The sequence below is a fragment of the Eucalyptus grandis genome, chromosome 2, assembly GCF_016545825.1.
Source record: "Eucalyptus grandis isolate ANBG69807.140 chromosome 2, ASM1654582v1, whole genome shotgun sequence".
In the NCBI taxonomy this organism is placed as follows: domain Eukaryota; kingdom Viridiplantae; phylum Streptophyta; class Magnoliopsida; order Myrtales; family Myrtaceae; genus Eucalyptus; species Eucalyptus grandis.
The window spans coordinates 14,217,767-14,240,661 of record NC_052613.1 but is presented as its reverse complement, the minus strand read 5'-3'; the positions used below and the strand labels follow the sequence as shown (position 1 = coordinate 14,240,661).

General features: G+C 39.3%; 3 protein-coding genes across 5 annotated transcripts; 1 reads left to right on the top strand and 2 right to left on the bottom strand.

Moving 5' to 3' along the window:
* The first annotated feature begins 352 nt into the window (after window positions 1-352).
* On the top strand, window positions 353-8,345 carry LOC104425315 (probable ADP-ribosylation factor GTPase-activating protein AGD14). The gene is given in 14 exon segments (XM_010037976.3): window positions 353-852; window positions 984-1,045; window positions 1,613-1,700; window positions 1,780-1,841; window positions 1,921-2,017; window positions 2,529-2,861; window positions 2,864-2,977; window positions 4,018-4,704; window positions 4,882-5,016; window positions 5,092-5,193; window positions 5,300-5,392; window positions 6,021-6,150; window positions 7,628-7,673; window positions 7,962-8,345. Coding segments are annotated over 14 exon segments (2,100 nt in total). The 5' UTR covers window positions 353-756; the 3' UTR covers window positions 8,017-8,345.
* A 1,784-nt stretch (window positions 8,346-10,129) lies between these two features.
* LOC104425313 (F-box protein SKIP24) lies at window positions 10,130-13,275 on the bottom strand. Of its 3 annotated transcripts, none has more exons than XM_010037974.3 (6): window positions 12,974-13,275; window positions 12,698-12,871; window positions 12,420-12,582; window positions 12,182-12,329; window positions 10,760-10,830; window positions 10,130-10,646 (listed from the first exon to the last, which is right to left on the bottom strand). In XM_010037974.3, the coding sequence occupies exons 1-5, from the start codon at window positions 13,219-13,221 to the stop codon at window positions 10,802-10,804; spliced, it is 762 nt and encodes a 253-aa protein (XP_010036276.2). In that variant the 5' UTR covers window positions 13,222-13,275; the 3' UTR covers window positions 10,130-10,646; window positions 10,760-10,801. The 3 variants fall into 3 exon arrangements, with proteins under 3 accessions (XP_010036276.2, XP_039162811.1, XP_010036275.2); XM_039306877.1 differs by having other exon boundaries at window positions 10,130-10,635; XM_010037973.3 differs by having other exon boundaries at window positions 10,130-10,675; window positions 12,974-13,274.
* A 1,839-nt stretch (window positions 13,276-15,114) lies between these two features.
* On the bottom strand, window positions 15,115-16,932 carry LOC104425312 (presenilin-like protein At1g08700). The gene has a single exon (XM_010037970.3). It carries the CDS (start codon window positions 16,716-16,718, stop codon window positions 15,339-15,341), a length of 1,380 nt encoding a protein of 459 aa, XP_010036272.1. The 5' UTR covers window positions 16,719-16,932; the 3' UTR covers window positions 15,115-15,338.
* Between the last annotated feature and the right edge of the window lie 5,963 nt (window positions 16,933-22,895).

Below are 22,895 nucleotides of genomic sequence, written 5' to 3'. Positions count from 1 at the left end.
AGAATCTTTCGACATCCAAAGTTGCTTGCGAAAGTCGAACCAAACACTGCATCTTTCAACCGTCAAAAAGGTTAATAATGGTCACGCGAAAAGAAGATTGTGCGCCCTATCAGATGCTGGTAGGTCAACGAAAGCAACGAAATCCAAATCGTTACCACCAATGATCGTAACTCCTACCCGATGATGGTCCGTCAAAATTGACTTGGATGGAAAGGCCATTAGTTTAATCCAAGCGACACTATCAATCTACAGCGCCTTTCCGTGACATAGGGACTTCAAAAAAAAAAAAAAAAAATTTGCAACGATCGAGTTTAAAAACGACCAGAAATTATCGTGTGTGTGCTGCATGAAATTAAATTAAAGGAACGAACTTTTGAAACCCAAAAACGTACGGGCTTTCTCTCTCTCTCTCTCTCTCTGGAATCTCATCATTATCGAGCTTCCAGCTGATTTCCGAGTTCCTTCCTGTTCCTCCACTCCAGCTCTCGAGAAATCCCCTTCGCCTTCGAGCCCTAGGCCTGCTCCGCCCTCGGATCGACGGCTGTTCATCTCCGATTTTTCATTTTTTTTGGGGATTTTCGGCGTGCGATATTCGCACTTCGTCCTCGGAGATTTAAGCTTGTTCTCGGTTGATTTTTTACTAGATTTTATCGGGATTTCCGAGGGGGGATTCGATTCGAATTTTGGGGAGGGTCTAGGGTTTCGAATTTCTTCTTTTATTTGGTGGTCTTGTCGGGAGTGGGATTCGCTCGAGAAATGGGGAGCAGGAGAGAGGAGGAGCGGAACGAGAAGATCATCCGGGGTCTCATGAAGCTGCCCCCGAACCGGAGATGCATCAACTGCAACAGCTTGGTGAGAATTTTTCTAGTTCTCTGCTCGGCGTTTTCAGTGCAATCGCCGGGTTTGCTATTGGTAGGGAAAAAAAAAAGGGGTGCTGGGTAGCGCTTTCTGCTGATCCTGATCTGTGAATTCTCACCGTGCAGGGTCCTCAGTATGTTTGTACGACCTTTTGGACTTTCATCTGCACGACTTGCAGCGGAATACAGTGAGTGGTTCTATCGCTCCCGTCCCTATTGTGTTTACGCGCCCGGCGTTTTCTGGTGGTTGGCTGTGTATCAGTCAGTTACCCAGTTTTGGGAAGTGAGTAATTAGGTGAAATGAGTTGGCTTTCGTGGTGGTGGTGGTGAACTTGAGGAGAAAAGAAGCCGGAAGCCCAGCCCTGCATTTTCTGCGTCGTTGGGTGGTAGTTAGCCTTTTCTGTGGGAGTCTTGGCTGGAAAAGAACTTCAGCTCTGTTGGGTCCTTGTTTCTGTTTTAAGTATTTTCGCATTACTGTTTTACGGGGAGGTCTTGAACTATGTTGACTGTTCAGTGATCCCTTCACTTATGCTTCTGGTGGTGATTATATTTTTATGCCATTAGCAACTTGAGGATCAAGATACTTTACAATGTGATAGTGCTTCTTGGAGTGTGTTAACTGCTTCTTCTGGCATGGATCTTGGCATTTTTTTCTTGTATTTTAGCATCTTTATCTTGTACGTCCAGCATTGTGTAATTTTGAGTCTGTGGCTTTCGCATGTGTAGTCTGACTTAAGTTTTGTTATGTCAAACAGCCGTGAGTTTACTCATCGCGTAAAATCTGTCTCCATGGCGAAGTTCACTTCCCAAGAGGTTGAAGCGCTTCAAAATGGTGGTAATCAGGTAAAAAGACTCACTCTTATGTGCACTATTGTCCACTATTGGAGTAATGGTATTTGATATGATATTAATGTGTTTGCAGCGTGCAAGGGAAATGTATTTGAAGGATTGGGATTCACAAAGACAGAGATTGCCTGATAGCAGGTTGACCTTATGTCTGCAAGTCACTGATTGCGACATCATGGATGACATGCATCTTTACATTTTCATTCATATATTGCAGCAATGTTGATAAGGTTCGGGAGTTCATAAAGGCTGTATATGTGGATCGAAGATATGCTGGAGGAAAAAACTCTGACAAGCCTCCAAGAGATATGCAGGTCGCCTTGTCGAGTGATGTTTTTGGCTTGTCGTGGTTGTTTAGAGTGGTTGATGTTTCTATATGCCCAAACTCACTTAAGCCTCTGATAAGCTGAATTTGTCCGTTGGAAAACCCTTCTCTTTTTTTTTTTATGACCGAGGGAGATCACCCTTCGGGGATCACACGACCCTCCGGTGCTTGGTAGCACCGGTGGGGCCTCGCCGCCATTGGAAAACCCTTTCATCTTCCTGAAATGAAAGAATTGGAAATTCACTCCTGAAAATTTTCTTGGTATGACCTTCATAAGGGTGAATGAGAATGTTACTACCATCACCATGTATGTCAGAAAAAAAGGGAAGAATAATTCAATTGAAGGATGCTGAGGATTTTCTCTTTTCTTCCCTTGGCTTCAGTGAAATAAATCACTCAAAGCTGTATTTCTGGAGATTTAGTCCACTGCTTTTAGTTTATATTACTTCATTTTCTGGATAGCAGATAATCTTACAAGGTCCCTGACTGAATTTTGACAGAGCATGAGAAGCCAGGAAGAAGAGATGAGGCGTGCCAGCTCTTATCATTCTTACTCTCAGAGTCCACCTTATGACAACCAATATGAAGAACGGCGGTATGGCAGGCAAGGTGCTACTCTTACAAGAAAACCTGGTTCAGATAGAGGCCTATATGAAGGGAAAATCTCCAGTCTGATCTACAGTCCAGGACGTTTAAGTGAGCGTGCTTATGAGGATAGATTTGCAAATGAAGGTTCTGTTCCCAGGGTCTCAGATTATTCTGTTTCTAGTGGAGGTGATCCATTCAGATCTGATGCTCAGTCCCCAAATTTTCAGAAGGACAGTGAATTTGGTAGCCCACAGAGACACCTTTCGAGAGATTTTTCAGGGAATAATCTGAGTCGTCAAACATCAAATACATCTCGAGAGGCACGATTCGAAGAGATGCCAACGGGATACCCCATCCTCAGGTTGTAGTTAAATAAATCTGTTGCATTTGTAGCAAATTGCAATTTGCTGAGTGTCAACTTTCTATTGCTTGACATGACATGTTTTCAACTGCTTTCTTGTTGTGCCATTGTTAGTCAGATGATTCCTACCCTACTAAAAATCTAGAATCTGGTGAAATAACTACTAGAAAATTTCTTGCATGATGGCAAATCAACGTTTGTAATGGCATAGGTGGCTGACTTCTTGCTTCTGATGTTTGTTGATTTTTCTGTGCTTCTTTAAGGGTTCTTAAAGTTTCTATTCATGTGCAGAGAGTCCTGTAAACATTATGATTGTGCATATATTAGGTGTAACTTTTAACATACTGATACGCTTATTACTTAAAAGATGCATCTAACAATTTCTTACAATATTGAAGGCTTCTAGACTGTGCCAGCCCATAAATTAGGCGTTTCATTCTGCATGAGGCTTTCCAGTACTCTTTTTTAACTTTTATTATTTCTGTCTCTGGTAGAACTTGTAAGGATTTTGCTCTTTTTCCCCCCCTCAACAGTTGTAGCATTGGATCTGAACCGTTTCCATATACTATCATTCATGTGACTAATTTGCATTATTTATTGTTGTTTTCTGATTTAGCCATCTAGAAATCTATGAGTGAATATCTGCAAGGATATTGCTTGCCAGATAGACGAAATAGCTATAACTAGAATGCATCCTGTGAACTGAAATGGGTGAAATAAGCTTTCTCTTTCCTATAATGGAATCTATTACTCTTAATCTTGATATGGAACTGCAGCTGTTGCTATCTATAGATTTCTGTAGGAATGCAGATCATTGTTTCCATATTGTCTTTGCTTTGAATGTTGGCATGGAATATGTCCAGCATTTTAAGTCATATTTCGTTTGTTGCTTATTGCTCTGACTGTGGGTCGTGGAATATGTCCTCCACCATTTTAAGTGATATTTCATATGATGCTCAATATTTGCTGCTTGTTTAAAATTCTTGAGCTGTTTTTTTCAATCATCTGATTGGAAATTCTCTTTTTTTTTTTTTAAACAGAGAACTGCATCATTAGGAAGCTTTGGTTCATTTGATAGCAACTCTGTGTCTCTTCAGTCATTTAATTCAGGTAGTTTAGCAGATTTGATTTCTGAGCCTGAGATTTCTGGAAATCACCCAGACAAAATGCCTAGTTTTCCTGCGTCAACTGTTTCTGCAAGTTCAAGTAACGTAGACCTATTCAAGTCACAACTGGCACCAGAACCAGTTCGTTCTGAAGCCTCAACTGTTGATTTGTTCAAGGGAGCCGCCACATCAACAGCTCCATCTCTAGATCTTTTTCAGTTAACTCCAACAAATGTAGTTCCATCTACGTTACAACATCAGACTCCCCAAGCACCTCCATCTACATCTTTGGATTTGTTTGCTGATTTTCCACAGCATCGATCAGATGCGACCTTGGATAGCAGGGAACCTGAGCTGTCAAAGCACAAAAATGAAGGATGGGCGACATTTGATTCTCCTAATTCCACTCTATCTGCACTAGGGACTAACAATTCAACTTGCGACTTAATTTCCGGCGACACGGATTCTAAGAAATTTGTTCCCTTTTCATCTTTTGATCCAAATATGGATTGGGATATCTCTCAAAAAACTAGTTCCCAGAATCTTCCTTCATCGATACCAGATCTGTGGCATGGAGGTCTTGAGAATAGTCAAGTGGCCACCACCACATCGGGCACTCAGGTGAGATTTTTTCTTATGTGATAATTCCATAAGTTGATTTTTTTGGGGTAGGTGATTCATGGTTGTTTTCTTGTATCTTATTAAATTGCTGTGATTTTGTTGTTTGTTTAATTTTACACTGCGCTCAATGATTTATAGTGACATAATGATCCACCCTTGCTTTCCTTTTCAAACTAGCCATGGAATGCATTTGGAGAATCTGCTGAACACCTTCCTTCTGAAAGTGTTAAGCAAAATAGTGAGACACAAGTAGCCACCCACCCTCTTCCATCAAGTGTTGATCATCAGTACTTGGGCTTTGAAGCTTCTCAGGTTTCCCATCTCCTGTACCTATGTCAAACCTAATGTCCTCAGTCTCAGTAAATTCTGAAATTATTTTTTCTGCAGGACTTGAAAGATTATGGGCTACCGCTGTCCACATCTATTGCTGGATGTCCAGGTCAAAGTGTGCAGTCAAATTTAGTTATGGGGACGTCATGCAACCAATCGGTGCTCTCTCTTGTAATCTTCATCGAATATCAATTTCCTGTTGCAGGCTCCATTTTGCATTATGATTGCCTTTAGAATTTAGGTTATACATTATGGACTTCCTCAGGTGGAGACCTCATCACATGGATATGCAGCAGGTTATAAATCAACAAACCCGTTTGATCTTCCATATGATTCTGAGCTGGAACAAAACAATGTGGTGAGTCATGCAAGTTCTGGACACGATGCGGCATATTTCTGGTTTCAATTCTCATTCACTCTTTTTTATTTTTAACATCATTAGCTTTAGAGTTCTGGTGTGAGATGCCCTTATTTTTTGTCACTTCGGTGGGTGTGACCCTTTTTCATTCCTTGTGGAGTGTGAACTTTCTTAATGCTATCTAAGGTTAGTGGTGCGCTATAGCTTGGTGTTGTGTTTTCTGAATCTCTGGGAACTTGAAAGCAAAGCATATCCTTTTCAAATTACACAATACAATGCTTGAAAGAGCAGTTCATAAATTTAATAGAGCATGTTTATCACCGTAAGAACAGAACCTCACTGATGGTTCTCATGTATTGTTGCATCAAATAACTAGTGCAATCTCTTCGAAGAGATGAAACTGGGAAACCATTTTGTCAACTGGCTATTGCAAACGTTGAAAAAACTGAAAAGAATAAATACAACAAATAAAAGGTAGAGGACATAACAGTTTCACTGTCATCGATTTGTTTATAATGGATGTTTCCTCATTTCCAACTTTGCTTCGGCCTAGCATCTTATGTCATTCTAGTTTAAATAAATTCAAAGAAAAGGTTGTCTAATTTTGCGCATGCTCTGTGCAATGCAGTTCTTGGACATGAGCTCATTGCAAGCTGCACTGCCTAGTGCCCATTTGCCATCCACCTTACTTAATGGTGTAAATGAATCTTGGTTTCCCCAGAATCCAGGGACACCTTATGTTCCAGCTGCTCCACAAGGTGAATTCAATGAAACTTTGTCAATGAAACTTTGTCAAGCTGTATTTACCTTTCAATTGGACTTTTTGGCCTGCCCAGCCTGACTTAGGTGGGCCAAAAGGCTAGTCCTGTAAAGTGGTATGCTACAATATTCTTTTGTGGCTTCATAGTGTATAAGCCTCCAGGTTTGGGATTTTGAATTGTTCTCAACATCTTCCTGCACTTACCACTGGGCTGCACACGCCCACGGTGGATACTTGTTCATGGTAGTGACTTTCCACATTGCAGTCCTTGTTTTACTCTTTAACTTCTCCTTGGATTAAGCAGTTTGTGGCCTATATGTCATACACAATGATGGGAAATCAACTTATTTTTTATTTGTGGTCCTTAAATTGTAGATGCTCTTACATTTGGACTATTTAATAGTGCGCAGGTGACTTTGTGATACTGTTTTTTTTTTTTTTTTTTTTTTTTGGTGAAAAATCATGGTTCTGCAATTTTATTGTATTCTTTTATTGTATCCCGTCAAGCTGCAGCGTCTTAACATTTTGTAGTACTTTTTTGGATCATTTATAGAATAATTGTGATAAACCATTTTTAATCCTAAATTGTCAAGACCAACTTCAACTTCGCTTCCCATATAATTACCATCCTCACCTTATATGCAGTTTTTACAATGGATTTCAAGTTGCATCTTTTCAACCATATATAATTTACTAAATTACCAAAAAAAAAAAAAAGAAAAAAAAACCCACTAAAAACCAACGTGGGAGGCTTGCTCAGTTTGCTATGCAGTGCTCCTGTGTGTGTGAGGAGAGAGAAAGGACAGGAGAAGAGTGAGGGAGGGGTTTGGTGTAAATTTTTGGTGTGCATGAGGGCAAATAAGTCTTTTAAGGTTGGAGTAAGTTTTAAAATGTGAGTAGGGTGTTTTATATAGAGAGCAAATTTAAGGATGGTTTTTGCATTATATCCCAAAATAATTTTACTGCATGACAGCATTTACATGATGATCCAACCGAAGATGCATTAGTACAAGTGGAACTTCATCTTGTTTTGAATCCAATAAAATTTAAACCTTAGTATCTCTTTCTATTACACATAAAAGTGTGTGCATGCTTTCTTTCTGATCCTCAAGAGTTCTGCACTTTGGTGAGATTGGATCATGGTCAAAACCTCATTCCATCATACCAGCTTGCGGGAACCTCAAGCAGAAGGCTTAACCTGCATAGCTGTTTGAACACCTTGGCCCTTCTGCCTACTCATTCACATCAGTACCGGGTTGAGTGGGTGAAGCTACCCTGTAGCTGTGCTTCTCGTGTTGCCTTAAAAAATCTTAGCATCTGACTAAAGCTCCATCTTTATTAGTCAGTAATTGAGATTTATTTATCCAAAGGAGTGACATGTGAGAGAAAAGGATCCACGTCCAAATTGAGTAACATATATCTGGTTGATTGGTTCCTGTATCTGAATTCTGATGCCGTGGCCTAAAATTTTGTAGGTGGCCTAGCATTCATGGTGGGGCAAGCACCAAGCTCTCAGATACCGTAAGTGGTCTTGTTGATATTTGATATCTCATGAGAGGATCTAATCATGGGACCACATTGAAAATTTATGCTATCGAAGTTTTTCATCATTATAGATAAGTACTGAAATTGTTCAAATTTCCATTATGTGAATAGAGACATCTATCAACCGAAAAAGATGAAATGGTTAGAGTGATAAATTTAGCCTAGAGATTTGACTCTTGATAGTCATGATTGTAACTGCAGAGACGGAAATCTCTCTCAATACTCTTATCATCAACTCAATAGTCTCGTATTATTGTCTTTCAGGAATGTCCCGACACAGGGGCCTGTTGCTTCTATTGGAGGAAATCCCTTTGCGTGAGCATCCATGCCGTGGAACCAAATCAACACCTAGTTATAGCATTTTCACGAGCCTTTGTATTTGTAGCTAGCTGTTTTTGCAGTAGGCAGGAATGTGAATTAGTGTCTTCTTTTCCTTAGATTTTAGAACAGTCGGGTGCTGATTCCTGCCAATCCCATTTGCTGGTTAAAGAGATCCTTTGTGCGAGAAATTAGTCCAGTGCTATTGTCATATTCGCTATGCTGTCGAGTGTGGTTACGGTAATCTAGCGATTGTATACCTTGCTCTTGATTGGACTTGTATTTATCTTTTTGGTTAAAGACTCTTGTAATAAGTGTTCGATGCACTCATGCTAGTCACGCCCAAAATGTAGTTAGTACCATCAGTGGTGGTTCGGAGTCTTGCGACCCGTCAATAGCCAAACATTATTTTGTTATTCCTGGGGTGTGCCGTGATGGGTGCAGGGCAGCAATTAAGGCAGTGTTTGTTTGTGTTCGTGTTTTTTGTTCAAGAACAAAATTCTTGTTTTAAAAAAATAGAAACATTTGTTTGTGTTTTTATTCTAATTTTTTTTTTTTTGTTTCTTGGAACAAATTTGAAATAGAAACAAGAAACAAAAAAAAATTATTTCTTGTTTCTAGAACAATTGGGAGAAACAAATTCTCTCTTCTTTCTTTTTTTTTTTTTTTTTCTTGAGTCTGGTCGTCGGCCTTGGCCATGACCGGTGATCGGCTGTGAGGGTTAGCGATGCCATTGAGGGTCGACGACCTCGTTGGAGCGTTACCGGCCCCCGGTGAGTCTTTTCGTGGTTGGGTGAGGCCGTTGGCCCTTATCGGCCGATCGTCGACCATGGTTGACCGGCCAAAAGAAAATGAAAAAAAGAAAAAAAAAAAATTAAAAAAAATATTAAAAAAAATTAAAAAAGAATATAAATTTACTAAACTTGTTTTTGTTATTTTTTTATTATCAGAACAAGTTTACTAAATGCGTTTTCTGATAAAAAATTGTTATCCGGAACAGAAATAGTTTTTTCTTTTTTTTTTTTCTAGAATAATTTATGAATAGAAACGTTATCAAACGCATTCTAAATCGACCCTAAATTAACATAGATTGATATTGGATGGATAAATGACATCAAACGATGGCAAAGTATCATGAATGGACTGCAGGTTCCTTCCATCCTTTAAAATCCTCGTCGATGATCTTGACATACTTCACGAGTAGATTATGTAGGAAAATGACAGTCTAGGGATGGTGGGGAGCTAAATATTTAATTTAAAGAACCCATGAATCAAGTTAGGCTTAGTAATAGGGCCATCAAATGGATGGGTTGGGTTTGGGTCGATTAATCTGTTTTGATCTATTTTCATGTAATATAAATTTGACGATTCATACCTAACTCAATTCATATTCTATCCATACTCTATCTATATCCGATATCTATATCTAATCCGACTCATATTATCAAAACATATTAATATTTAGCTTAATTTAGGAAAATTCACTTCCATCCATTTAAGCCACTTTAAGCTTTATACATACATAATATATATTACTTAAAAAAAAATTTCACATCAAATTAAACAATAAAAATTAGTAAGTAAAATTAAAAAAAAAAGTGAAAAATCTTAAATCGAAATACTTTATAAAAAATCTTGATAAGAAAACGTTTGATTAGTTAATGATTGACATGAAAATAATATTTTCTATAATAAGTCTTCTAGGATGCTAGAATGTATAACTTCTTAATTGTGATTTATCAAATTAGAAATTACATTATAATGCCACCAACTAAGGAAGGAGGAAGAAGAAAGGAAAAACAAAGAAAAAAAGGAAAGAAAAAAGAAATATAAAAAATAATTCTAATCTCGATTTTTATAAAAAAAAAAAAAAAATATAAAGGAAAAATTGGGTTCGAGACAAGTTTTTAAATATAACTCATTTAAGACCTATTTAACTAATCTCTTTAAAATGTAAATCTTTAAAATGTAAATGATCCATATATATGATCAATTTCAAAATGTAAGTGATCCATATATGATTCATTTATGATTTAAATGGGTCAAATATGAATCTGACACATTTTGAGTAGTCTTCTTTTTTTTATTATAGAAAAGCATAAAGAAAAATCATGAGGAACAAACATTAAAGACACAGGGATTTTGCCTACGGAGAATGTGAATATATTTTGGATCATCAAACATAAAAAGATGGTCCACGACAAAAATGAAAGAAGATGTGATACCAACGAGCTAGTCTCCATTTTTATAGTAGAGATTATCTCGCGCCACCGATTCAACCACGTGTTGCGCTGGAGTTTTTGCCGACTATCTGCATCTGACTTGTTATGACCTTCTCACCTTCAAGATACATGGCGCCTCTTGCCAAACATACGAACCGCAGTATCAGTACCAACCCGCAACAGGTCTCGACCTTAGAAAGAGAATGCCTACACTTGCTACGGTAGCTGGTCATTTCCTCGATTTGCTTCTCCTGGAGAAAAGTTCATCTGGGTGGCTGTCACTATTGTGAGCCAAACGACATTCTTACAGCAATCCTGGCTTTAAAGAAACCGCCGCGGCTTCCTCTGCCTTATTAGCTGCGGTTCACCGGCTTCACAAACCCAATTGGTTCTTTCAACTGGCGAATACCTTAATGCAAACATGACCGGTTACATCTCCTACATTCAAGTTCACCAGTTTGGATAAATGCATCATGGCAGCCATACTCGTAATTGCCACAACCAAAGTGCATTGAAATTCACCTTGCACAGCCTCAGCATGTAGATGAAAGGCACCCTATCATCTTAGGATGTTTTAGCCAGTTTCCCATAGCCTGAACAATAAGTAACACATTTAAAAGTCATGCTAGGCCAAATGACGAGAGAATTATGTCCAATGCAGTGGCATGCGTGAGGATAAGAGACCCAAAAAATTGGATTTGAACGACATAACCAGCTTCAACACTGAAAGTGGAAACATATAGAAGTAAAAAGAGCTAACATAGAAGAGATACCAATTAAATAACACCTCAAGCATGAATAAGAGGTTCGTGCATAATTATGTTAAAAAAAATAATCAGGTTTACAATTGAGATCCAGCTTAACTTGCTGACATACCCATCTATATACTATGCAATAACTGAAAAGGAACTGTATAGCAGATTGATTGACCAGTTGACCCAGTTCATTTAAGCCACCTTACGATCCACTGTTCAGGAAAGACGAGACAACAATAAAACAAGACTACTACACCACTGGGCTAGCTGCTTCTCTACTTGCCGAGTGAGCTGTCTTTGGATTAAAAATATATATATATATATATCAACCGTTTTACAGATGGCCCCTTCTAATAGGCAATGTTAGGAGACCACTGAATCAGAGCCATCACAAGTCACAAATGTCATCCATCAAGACCGTCATCTAAGTCTGCAATATACCAACATTCCAGCACTCAAATAAAACCAGTGGATTGACATTATGTCCACTAGTCCACATGCTACCAAACAAGTTAGCATTGAGTTTATTAGGCTAGATGTCCATTCAAGTCTGAGCAGTGTGAGGATCATGGAGGTTAACTTCTCTATTGCACCAACAGCAATTATCATGAACCCATTTCAACAAGCTAGACTCCCAATAAACACTATAATTATATTGGCTTCAGATCAAAGGGATGATAACCTACATTGCTATGAAGTTATGTAGTCATGACCAAAAGCAGCTTGGCTGGTTAAAGTCGCATCCCATGGCTGCATACTGTTATTCAAATGCAGAAAAACTAATACCCAACCAGCGGGTGATTTATTTGGCCACTAATCAGATTTCACATCTCACCGAATCTAAAAACATCCAAGTTGGCCTAGGGAAGTGGCAAGGCTCAGTGCAAGCACCAAAAGTGAATGGCCAAGTGTGTCTGGGAGGAAAAAATTTTTGGCTTCAATGTTGAACACAAGTTATAGCTTAAGCCTAAATATCACAGCCACCGAAAACACCCCGACCTGTAGATATCCTGTATGTACTGCTCCCTCTGTTGCCAACTCTAGTGTCATAAGGCAAGTAGTTCGAAAGCAAGATATAAGCACATAGATGAACGTAAACGGGAAATTCGTGATGCTGCTATGCACAGTAAATTAGTAAAAGGTAGCTGATGATCAAATGAGTAGTAAAGGACATGAAGGAAGACAGAACCTTCCACATCTATGGGTCTCTTAATCTCCTTCCTCCTACTACTAGAGCCGCCTAAATTGGAACCTGTTCGTTCACAACGCCGCAAAGGATGATACTCAATCGACTCCAATTCCCGCTTTGCCGCATCGAGCCTTCTCCTCTCCTCTTCCTATCAAAAGACCAGTTAGGAGGACCATTTCATCCCGCCTCCCCCCAAATAACCCATCAAATTACATTTTATGGGTACTCAAAAACTCACATAGGATTTGCGCAAAATGGCAATTTGCTGCTTGCAGAGCCGAAACTCCATGTCGACCGCACTGATTCGAGACTCGACAGGCACGGCGCATTGAGACACCATCTGCTTTTGCTTCCCCCTAACGACCTCAGGCTGCCACACCTTCAAAGCCACCGACGCTTGCCTGATCAATCACACCACCGATGATCACCCACAAGTACAAATCAAGTAATCGCATCACCACATGCAGAAGCAGCAGCAGCAGAAGAAGAAGAAGAAGAAGAAGAAGAGTCCCTCACCTGACCTTATGCAGATTCGACAGCTCAGAAGCGGAGGCCTTGAGCTTGTCGGACTCCCGCGCCAGCGAAGCCTCGATGTCTCGAATCCTCCGGAGGTGCTCGGCGATTTGGCTCTCCTTCCTCATCACGGCCCTCCGGTGAGCCAACCTCTTCTTCTCTTTGTCCCTCTCGAACCTTTTCCCCCGGCCAAAGAAACACGAAAAAGGATAAAACCGGAGGAACCGGAGCACCAAAAAACGGAATCGCAACCTCCGTGTCGAGAAACGCGAATACTACCTGATCCGGTACAAGGCCTTACAGGAAGACGAAGGCGACGAGGACGAAGCAGACGATTGAGAGGTCGGGGGAGGGAAATCGGAGGAGAGGAGGTGGGACCAGAGAGAGTCCTCGCCGGAGAGCCGGCGGAGGCGTCTGCAGGCGATCGAGACGCAGCACAGCTCCTTGTAGCTCAGCGATTTCGCCGGGCTTTTCACGCCGATCGCGAGGACGTGCCTCCACAGCTCGTCCGGTAGAAAAGCAGCCATTTTTCCCTCTGGAAGCCTCGGTCGTCGGCCGGAGGAGGAGGAAGAAGAAGGAAGAGAAGAAGAAGAAGAAAAGCTTTTGGGCTTTGAGCTTGGGCTTTGGGCCGAGTCCATTATACGTAGTGGGCTTCTGGAACAGGAGCAATCGGTACTGTACTCCCATCGCATTTTCATCGACCGCAACCTTAACCGAATGTCAGTTGACTCGTGTCGTTGACCCAAAACGTGGAAATGACAGTGGCCGCGATGATCATTTGCGTTTGTGAAGTTACTGTCATAGGCCGACAGCATTTGGCTCGCGAAAGGAGAAAAGGTTCCGGCGAGCGAACGTTCAGGACGAGCTACAGCAAGTATGACCCACGATATCTCGTTACAGGAACGAGAGGACTAATCGCCGCAAGAGCTCTCTCGGACCGTCGGACCGTGACGATGAATCTGCTCTCGCAATCATCGAACGAGAAGCTCAAAGGTATTGGCTTTGGCATCGTGGAAGTGAATGCAGTACCGCAGGATCAACATTCCGATAGCATTACCCGGTCTAGACACTCGGACATCAGCAGACGCCGAAGGCTTTTACCTGCAGGCAAGCAAAAGAAGCTGTAGGTGTCCCCACTCAGTAGAACAGACTCAAAAACTGTCATCCTCACGGCGGAATAAACAATATCCTCAGAGGTCTCACTCTATCCACCATCACATCGAACGAGTTCAATAAGAACACGGTTCAAGGCACCGGAAAAGATTCAAAAAGGCTGTGTTATGAATAGAACACCGACACTTGAGTGGATGATACTAGAGCTTTCTGCAACTTTCCAACTAGAACAGAGTGCATTCATGGCGAAAACAACAGCACAGTACTGAGGCACAGCGATCTCATCCTTCAACATCTACAGTGTCCTGCTTTCTCGTTTGCTCATAACTCTCGTCTGGATTAGACAACAAAATAATTAATGAGTGGCGTCGGACACAAGAAAACCGAAGCTGTGGAGCAGCTGCTACTGCCTGATGCGGTTGTTGATATCAACACAGAGGGACCTACTACAAAAGTAAAGACATTGACCCGGTTCCATTCACACAAAGCACACGCTAAGTGCGTACACTGACCTGAAAGATTGGTTTCATCCAAGAACCTATCACATGAATCTCCTTTTACCGACAGGGTCGTCCCTTGTTCGCTTCATGAGTACAGACTGTCAATATCTCATTCATCTTATATGGCAAACCAATCCATACTTTCAGTTGCATGAAAGGATGACAACTATGATCAAAGGAGCACTTGGATTGCTATGAATCTATTGGGTTATCGAAACGCTAGAAGACATAATGAAGGCAATTTTACCAAGAAAGCACTGATAAGAGTACTAATGCATATTAAATGTGTTTAGGAAGATTATTATCAATCTTCTGCTAAAAAATCAACTCATGACATTGTAGAACATGCCGCAAAAAAAAAAAAACAAATTAGCAAACAGTACAAGGGATTATGCTTGATATCACCCTAAGCATTATGGATTAAGAGCAAGCAAAATTGTCTCGTTCATTTAAAATGAGCACAAGAACACAGAGGAAGTAGTGAAATAGAATATGTATATATGCGACCATAATCTATTCTGCCTACTTTCCGAATTGATAATGTAGCTCTTACCTTAGAATTGTTTTTAACCTAGCAATTCATTTTTCATATTCTCTTCTTTCCACTAATTCAAGGATTAATGCTTGTTCCATGGCACAAGAAATCAAAAGTGAACGGAAAGGATCATATGGCCATCTTTTCAATCACACTAGATTTACTGCAGGGTTGTATTTCATTATTCGTACACTTAAAAGAATTAAACTGCAAGATGACATTATGAATTTGCTCAAACTTCATGAAATCTAGAACATACTCGACAAGCTATGGACCAAAAAGCAGGAAGTACGATATTGCAAAAAGATTCATTACCATGTGTTCCTGAGATATTCTCATTACTGGGTCTGGACATCCAGAAAATTACATGAGCAAGACTAATCTTTCTATGGGGGATTCCATTGCTGTGTACATGGATGCCAAGACCACAAAAATCAGTGATGTCCTAAAACAATGTAAGTATCTCCCCGTCTTTTCTCTCATGAAAAATTGACAATTAAAACAACATTAGATTCGTTGCTACACCAACAACGAAGGGTTCCATTAATAATCGAGTCAAGAAGTAAAACATGACACCTAATGTGATGGATATGGGAAGGGCAGGCAGAGCTCGGCGGCATACAGACAACAATATAAGGGTGCACCCAAGTCCCGAAACAATTGCAAGGTAACAAGCATAGACTGTCATCAAATCATACATTGCAGCTCTACCCACCAGAACACTGTAAAACACGAAATCTCCAAGACCAAGTCTAACTCCTCTACCGGAATTGCGATCATTCTCCCCATCATCTCTCCTTTCCTGTTCTCCCCCACTCCCTAAACCCAGCATTTCAACCAGCGGGGACATTTCTTCCTCAATCTCCAACTCCCTATTTCCAAACTGTCCCCCTCTGTTAGGCGTGACATTCACCACTGAGAACTCCGACGATTCACTGCTCGACGAGTCCCGATCCCGGAAATTACGCACCAACGGGGAGGTTTCCCCTTCATCTCGACTATGCTCACCTCCATCACTCCTCAAACTATGAACGCCATCGTCACCACGATTGTTGGCAGTCTCATTCCTCCTCACGTTGTCTCTAGAAACAGATTGCAGCTCAACCGACCCCGAATCCGACACACCAGCAACCAAAAGACCCAAACTCGAGCCCCGGTTACCACCGCTCTGAGGGGCAATCGGACGAGCCTCATAAACCAGAGCAGGGAGTTCTTCATCCCTGGTGGAGGCCAATTCCACAAGTATCTTAAGCGGCCCACCCGGCGCCAAAACAGCCACCAAATCATACACAGCCAACGCCACAAGCAAGACCCAGGTCGTCCATTCGGGCAATTTCGTAAACCAAGCAGCCACGATAATCCCCAAACAAACCATGTAACACTGCCTCAAGATTATGGGAATCCCCCCGCCGAACACAGACAACACACCCACGACCGTGAAATTGAACAGCAGCAAGAAGCAGGTGACCGAATCGACGGGGATCGAGAAATGCTGGACGATCGACAGGAAGATCGAGCCCCCCATCGTGGCGAGCACGAAGAAGGCGGAGAAGTTCATGTAGTACTTGAGGAACCTGGTGAACTTGTAGTAGTAGAGCGCCACGAGGAGGAAAGTCACCAGCGCGATGAGGACGACGAACACCAGCGCGTTGAGGAGCGCCCCCTCGAGCTTCTGGCCGACGGAGTCGGAGGGGCTCTCGACGTAGACGAGGTTGGCGGCGGTGCGGATCGGGGCGGCGGAGGGCGCCGGGGCGGAGAAGGGGTTGGAGGGGGAGAGGGCGTAGACGAGGAGGACGACGAGGAACATGCAGACGGAGACCGGCGACATGACGCCGATGATCTCGACGCCGATCGAGTCGAGGACGCTCGGCTCCATATCCGGGCGGCGGGATTCCGTCGAGCAGGCGGCGGGCGGGCGGGCCGGCGGCTATCGCATCGGGGGACGCGGTGGAGGGTTTGGGGATCTGACGGCGGCGGGGAGAGGGAGAGGCGGCGGAGGTGGAAGCGAAAGCTTTTTACTTTGCTCTCCGTCGCGTCGTCATAGAGCCGTGTCGGTTATGCGCATCTTGCTGTCCATTTTTTTTTTATCCGAAAGCAAAGAATCTTTTCCTTTTTGCGCCTTTGGGGTGATGGGAATGCAAAGGGGGTTTAATCCTGTCGAAAATATCGATTTGATGACTTTTCGACGTTTTTGCTTCCAAATTAACTTTCGTGCCTCTGACCAAAAAAAAAAAAAAAACTTTCTTGCCACAAAGAATCCCAAATCAGTAATTCTAATCGAAATCTACCATATGTTCGTGTGTATTCATAGGTATGCATTTTAATGCGATACTTTATGGACCGCTAAATGACGATAGATGTAGGTAAGAGGTAGATGTGTTGGTTATTATTTGTGATTCTTTTGAGATGAAGATAAATTTGAAGTAAATTGTCATAGAAGTGCTTAGGGATGAGCGGTTTTAGGATTTGTATAGATTTCACCTGGAAATTATCCATTGGAACAGAAACCTCATTTTTTGGAACTTGAAAACAACCTTTATAACATAGCCTGTTATAGGTTCCATCTATATTATTGATCGAACAATTGCAATGAGTCATCAATTTTAATGCCATCACTTACTCTAATCCACTGATCGTAACTTATATTTAGATACATGAAAAATATGAAATATTAACAAAATAAAAGTTTTAGTTATAAAATAGAAGCTCGGACTAATGATTCTATATTATATAGTCATTATTAGACGTCATGGAATATTACATGATTGCATTGAGACATAGACAAAGAAAAACACAAATTTCTTCTAGCTTTAGGTTTCGGGTTCTGTATGAGTTCTAACTGAAACCAATAACCTACCCATTATAATATGTTTATCATTTTTTGAAATTTGGAATCTACCCCGCATAACCTAAAGCCTACCCTTTCACAAGTTCCAGGATCTACCCAGATTCAATTTATATTATTAATCAAACTATTGTAGTGACAACCACTTATTGCTAATTTACTAACCATAATTTATATTTAGATACACGAAAAATATGAAACATAAGCAAAGTAAAAGTATTAGTTAAAATGGAAGCTCAGACTAGTGGTTTCATAGTATACACTCATTATCGGACACCATTGAGCATCGTAAGATCGTATTAATAGACCAAGAAAAATACAAAAAAATATTTTAAAACCTAGAACCTACCTAACATAACTTTTGATGACCATTGCTTACTGCTAATCGACTAATCGCAACTTATACTTGGATGCACAAAAGATATGAAATATTAATAAAGTAAAAGTCACAATTATAAAATGGAAGCTCAAACAAATAGTTTTTTATTATACACTCATTACTGAATGTCATAGAATATTGTAGTGTCTTATTAAGACGTAGACCAAGAAAAGTACAAAAATTTCTTCTAGGTTCAAGTACAAGTTCCGTTCGAAAGCTAAAACCTACTGGTTCGAACATGTTTCTAATTTTTTGAAACCTAAAACCCACTTAGCATAATCTAGAACCTACCCTTTGCACAGGTTCCAAGGCCTACCTAGATTCCATGTATATTATTAATCAAATGATTATAGTGAATCATAACTTTTAATGATCACCACTTCTAGCCAATTCACATATACGAAAAATATGAAACATTAATAAAGTAAAAGTTTCAGTTTTAAAATAGAAGCTCAGACTTCTGGTTCCACATTATACACTCATTTGCGATCACACTAAGACATAGATCAAGAATAATAGAAAATTTTCTTCTAGGTTTAGGTTCCAGATTTTGCACAAGGTCCACCCAAAACCCAGAACCTACTCATTAGAACATGCTCATCATTTTTTGGAAGTTAGAATTTATCCTTTCACATGTTCCAAGATATACCCCAATTTCATCTATATGATTGATCAAATGATTGTAGTGAATCATAACTTTTAATGACCACCACTTATTGCTAATCCATTAAACACAACTCATATTTAGATACATGAAAAACATGAAATATTAACAAAATAAAAGCCCTAATCATAAAATAAAAACTCATACTAGTGGTTCTATATTATGCAATCATTATCAGACGTCATGGAATATCATAGGATTGCATTAAGACATAGACCGAGAAAAACACAACAATTTCTTTTAGGTTTAGGTTTCAGATTTTGTACAAGTTCCACCAAAAACCTATAGCCTAATTGTTATAACAAGTTTCTCATTTTATAGAATTTGGAACCTACCCATCATAACCTGTAGCTTACCTTTCTTAGATTTTAGGGTTTACCTAGATTCCACCTGTATTATTAATCAAACAATTGTGGTGAATTATAACTTTTAATGACCACCATTTATTGCTAATTCATCAACCATAACTTGTATTTGGATACATGAAAAATATGAAACATTAATAAAGTAAAAGTCTCAATTATAAAATGGAAGCCCAAACTAGTGATTCTACACTTATTATCATATGACATAGAACATGGTAGGATCTCATTAAGACATAGACCAAGAAAAATACAATAATTTCTTCTAGGTTTAGGTTCCGAGTTTTGCACAAGTTCCACCCAAAACCTAGAACCCACTCGTTAGAACATATTCATCATTTTTTTTAAATCTAGAATCTACCCTTTCATAGATTCCAAGGTCTACCTAGATTAAGTTTATATTTTTAATCGAATGATTGCGGTAAATTATTACTTTTAATGACTATCACTTATTGTTAATCCGCTGACCACAACTTATATCTAGATACACAAAAATAAGAAATATTAGTAAAGTAAAAGTCTCAATCATAAATGAAGCTCAGACTAGTAATTTCATATTATATATTTACTAGCAGACCTCATGGAACATTGCATAATTGCATTAAGATATAGATCAAGAAAAACACAAAATTTGTTCTAAGTTGAGGTTCTAGGTTCCACCTATCTGGGACCTATCTTACATACCTTGGAACCTAAAATTAGACAATATCCATCAGTCCAGTTCTTTAGTTCCAAATTCTATCATGGAACTATGCTCACCCTTAGAAGCACCAATTTTGATTTTTTTTTTTTATTGTATTACTCCCAATAGAAAATGGTCAAGTGGGAGTAATGCGAATAGCCTTAATACAAAAATTCTCAAACTGATAATTTAATTGAAATCTACCACGCGTATCAATTTTCACGTGAGATTCGTCATTCTTTACCTAAGAATCATCTCGCAGTTTGTATATATGTTAATAGGTATGCATTTTAACGTGATACTTAATGGACCACTAAAGGATGGTAGATATAGGTTAAGGGTAGATGTATTGGTATTATTTGTGAGTTTTTTAGATGAAGATGAATTTGGAGTACATTATTATGGAATCGGTTTGGAATTTTTATTGTATTACTCCAGAAATAAAATGGCCAAATGGTAGTAATGGGAATAACCATTGCATGTTCTTTATTTGATTGTGATCATATAATTTAACATAAATATGTTTATTTCTTGGAGAATAGATGATTTGAGAAATATTTTCATAAAAATAATCGCTTTATTGTTTACTAGATATTTTTGAGAAATTATTTTTCAAATTATTCACTTGTTATGAAACAAATGGAGCCCTAATCAAAGTAAAGCTAAAAGGTTTTGATTTTAATCATTGATTGTATCAAACCTTCCTTTTTATATAACTGAAGCTCTTGGGAACGTTGACTTGATGTCCAACTTAATTTTAGTATGTTCAAGTTATTTTGATCCAACCCATTCAAACTAACAAGACTGGGCCGAGTGTCTAATTTCAACTATTTCAAATTTTCAATTATGATTCGAGCACAAAAAGAAAATATAAAGATGTCCATTCTCATGCTTAGGAGGAAATTACCAAGAAAATCCTAAATCTATTAAATTAAAGTGAATTCAATTCTAAACATTCAATTGAAAAGACCTTGCTACTATACATATATGCTAAACGTGCCAATTGAATTTTAAACATATTGAATTTGTGTCAATTGATGTCTAAATCTTTTGACAAGTTACTATTGTAGTTCATACGACCAGAAATCATAGATGTGAATACCGACCATCTTACCTGGCAAATTTTTAATAGATTTTTTGAATTTTTTCCTTTATCTATTGAATTTCTTTACCCTTGCTTACCATAGGCTAGGTTAGCCTTGCCGAGCGTTGTAGGTCGAGGAGGGTTAATCTTGCTAGCCCTTGCCCTTGCCCTTGCCCTTGCCTTCACCTAGGCTAGATCAACCTTGCCAGATCTAGTAAGGGTTGCCCTCATTGGTCCTTGCCATCACCCAAGTGAGGCTCTACGAGGCGATCGGCCACTAGCAAAAAGAAAAGGGAAAGGAAAAAATAGGGAAAAAAAAGAAAAAAATTTAAAAAAATTTAAAAATTCTAAAAATTATCCATGTTAACACTAGTTGTACTATATAAAACGAGTGATCAAAATTTGCTGGATAAACTACATTAGTAAATCATCAAAAGGTTTATGAGTTAATTGATCAAATTAGAAGATTTATGATCGAATTGGACAAACATAATAAGTTTAGGGCTTTCTTGATAATTTTCTTATGCTTAGTCAAATCGGTTAAACCAGGTTGACCTGAGCCAATGGCAAATTTTACGGGTCAAGGTTAGGGTTATGATATCCGGTATTTTTTCTTTTTGCCAGGTCTAGGTTGACCGAAGAAGATGTCTTCTTGCCCATTGCCGTGACCCACTGAAGTCCTGACCGGATATGCGCCCAAAGTTCAATTCCCAACCAGCAAGTTTTTGTACCTCCAGCCATCTGCATTTCATCTTAATCCCCTTTAAAGTTTGGTTCGAGGAAAATCAAAGACAGTGATGCCCGATTTGATTTGAAATTTTTTTCTGAAAAGCTTGTTTCACTTTAAATAATTAATTAATAGAATATATTTTCTTTATGTGCATGATGAAAATATTTTTCATTCATTCGATTTTATAAGTGATACAATGATTATTTTCAGGGAAAATATTTTCCTAATTACTTTTTTTTTTGTGAAATAATATAGCTAAAACCGGACTGATTCCCTCCCTCCCCCAAAAAAAGAAGAAGAAAAAACCCTCCTCTTTCTTTTCTGGTGAGTTTTCCGTTTTCATCCATTCGTAGTACAATGGAGATAAGATTACTAATTTCAGCATGAAGCTTGTGGTTTGTTTCGAAACCACGCTGAGTCATCGGTGTGGATGCACTATTGTCTTGGAAATTACTTTTTAAATCGTTTTCAATGTAACTAGGTACCGAAAGAATAATTCACTTTTCCTCAAAATTGCTTTCTTCCAAAACATTTTCCACAAAGAATAATAGATTTTCAGTGAAACAAACGGATCTAGAAAGAAACTAAATTTTCCTTTCTGTACAACTTTTTTATATGTCCTTCCTCTCATTTCTTTTCATTTTACTCACAGCTTAAATTGTCAAACGAAGTGCAATATAAGAGGATTTGTACACAGCTTGCGCAGCGTTTTATTCGCATAAGTTGTCTTGCACGTATTTTATGGGTAATTAGAAAGTGATTTTTGCGACCAAGATCAAGTATTTTATATTCATTAGCATAAATGGCATATCTGGAGTCAGTTAAAGTCTAGCCTTTGGCGTATACGTATATAGTGAGGTGATTCAATGCGATGATGTTGTGGAGGTCAAAGACGGGGACATGCAGAGGCTGGGCATGTCAAACCGCTTTAGTTGTTGGGACGGTCGCTTCCAAATTACTGTCCAAACCCTGTGGAAACCTCAAAAACAAAAAAAACAAAATCTATGAAATTTCCGAAGATAGTGACATTCCTCTTGCTCTGTCTTCGATTTCGTTTCGTAGTAATCTTGCTAATTTTTATGCCTATATTGAGTGACGTTTTCAACTTAGTTGATGCAAGACCCTAGACAAATGTTACTGAGGTCTTCATGATCTTAGAGTCGTGTGATCGAGTTGATTACTGCCAATGCATAGTTTAATTGGTGCAGAATTTATTATTAATAAATATAAGTGCCATCGAAGTTTAATTTATCTCAAATGTATTTACAAAGGCCCGTATGCGTGCGTGATCATACCTTGGAAGTTTG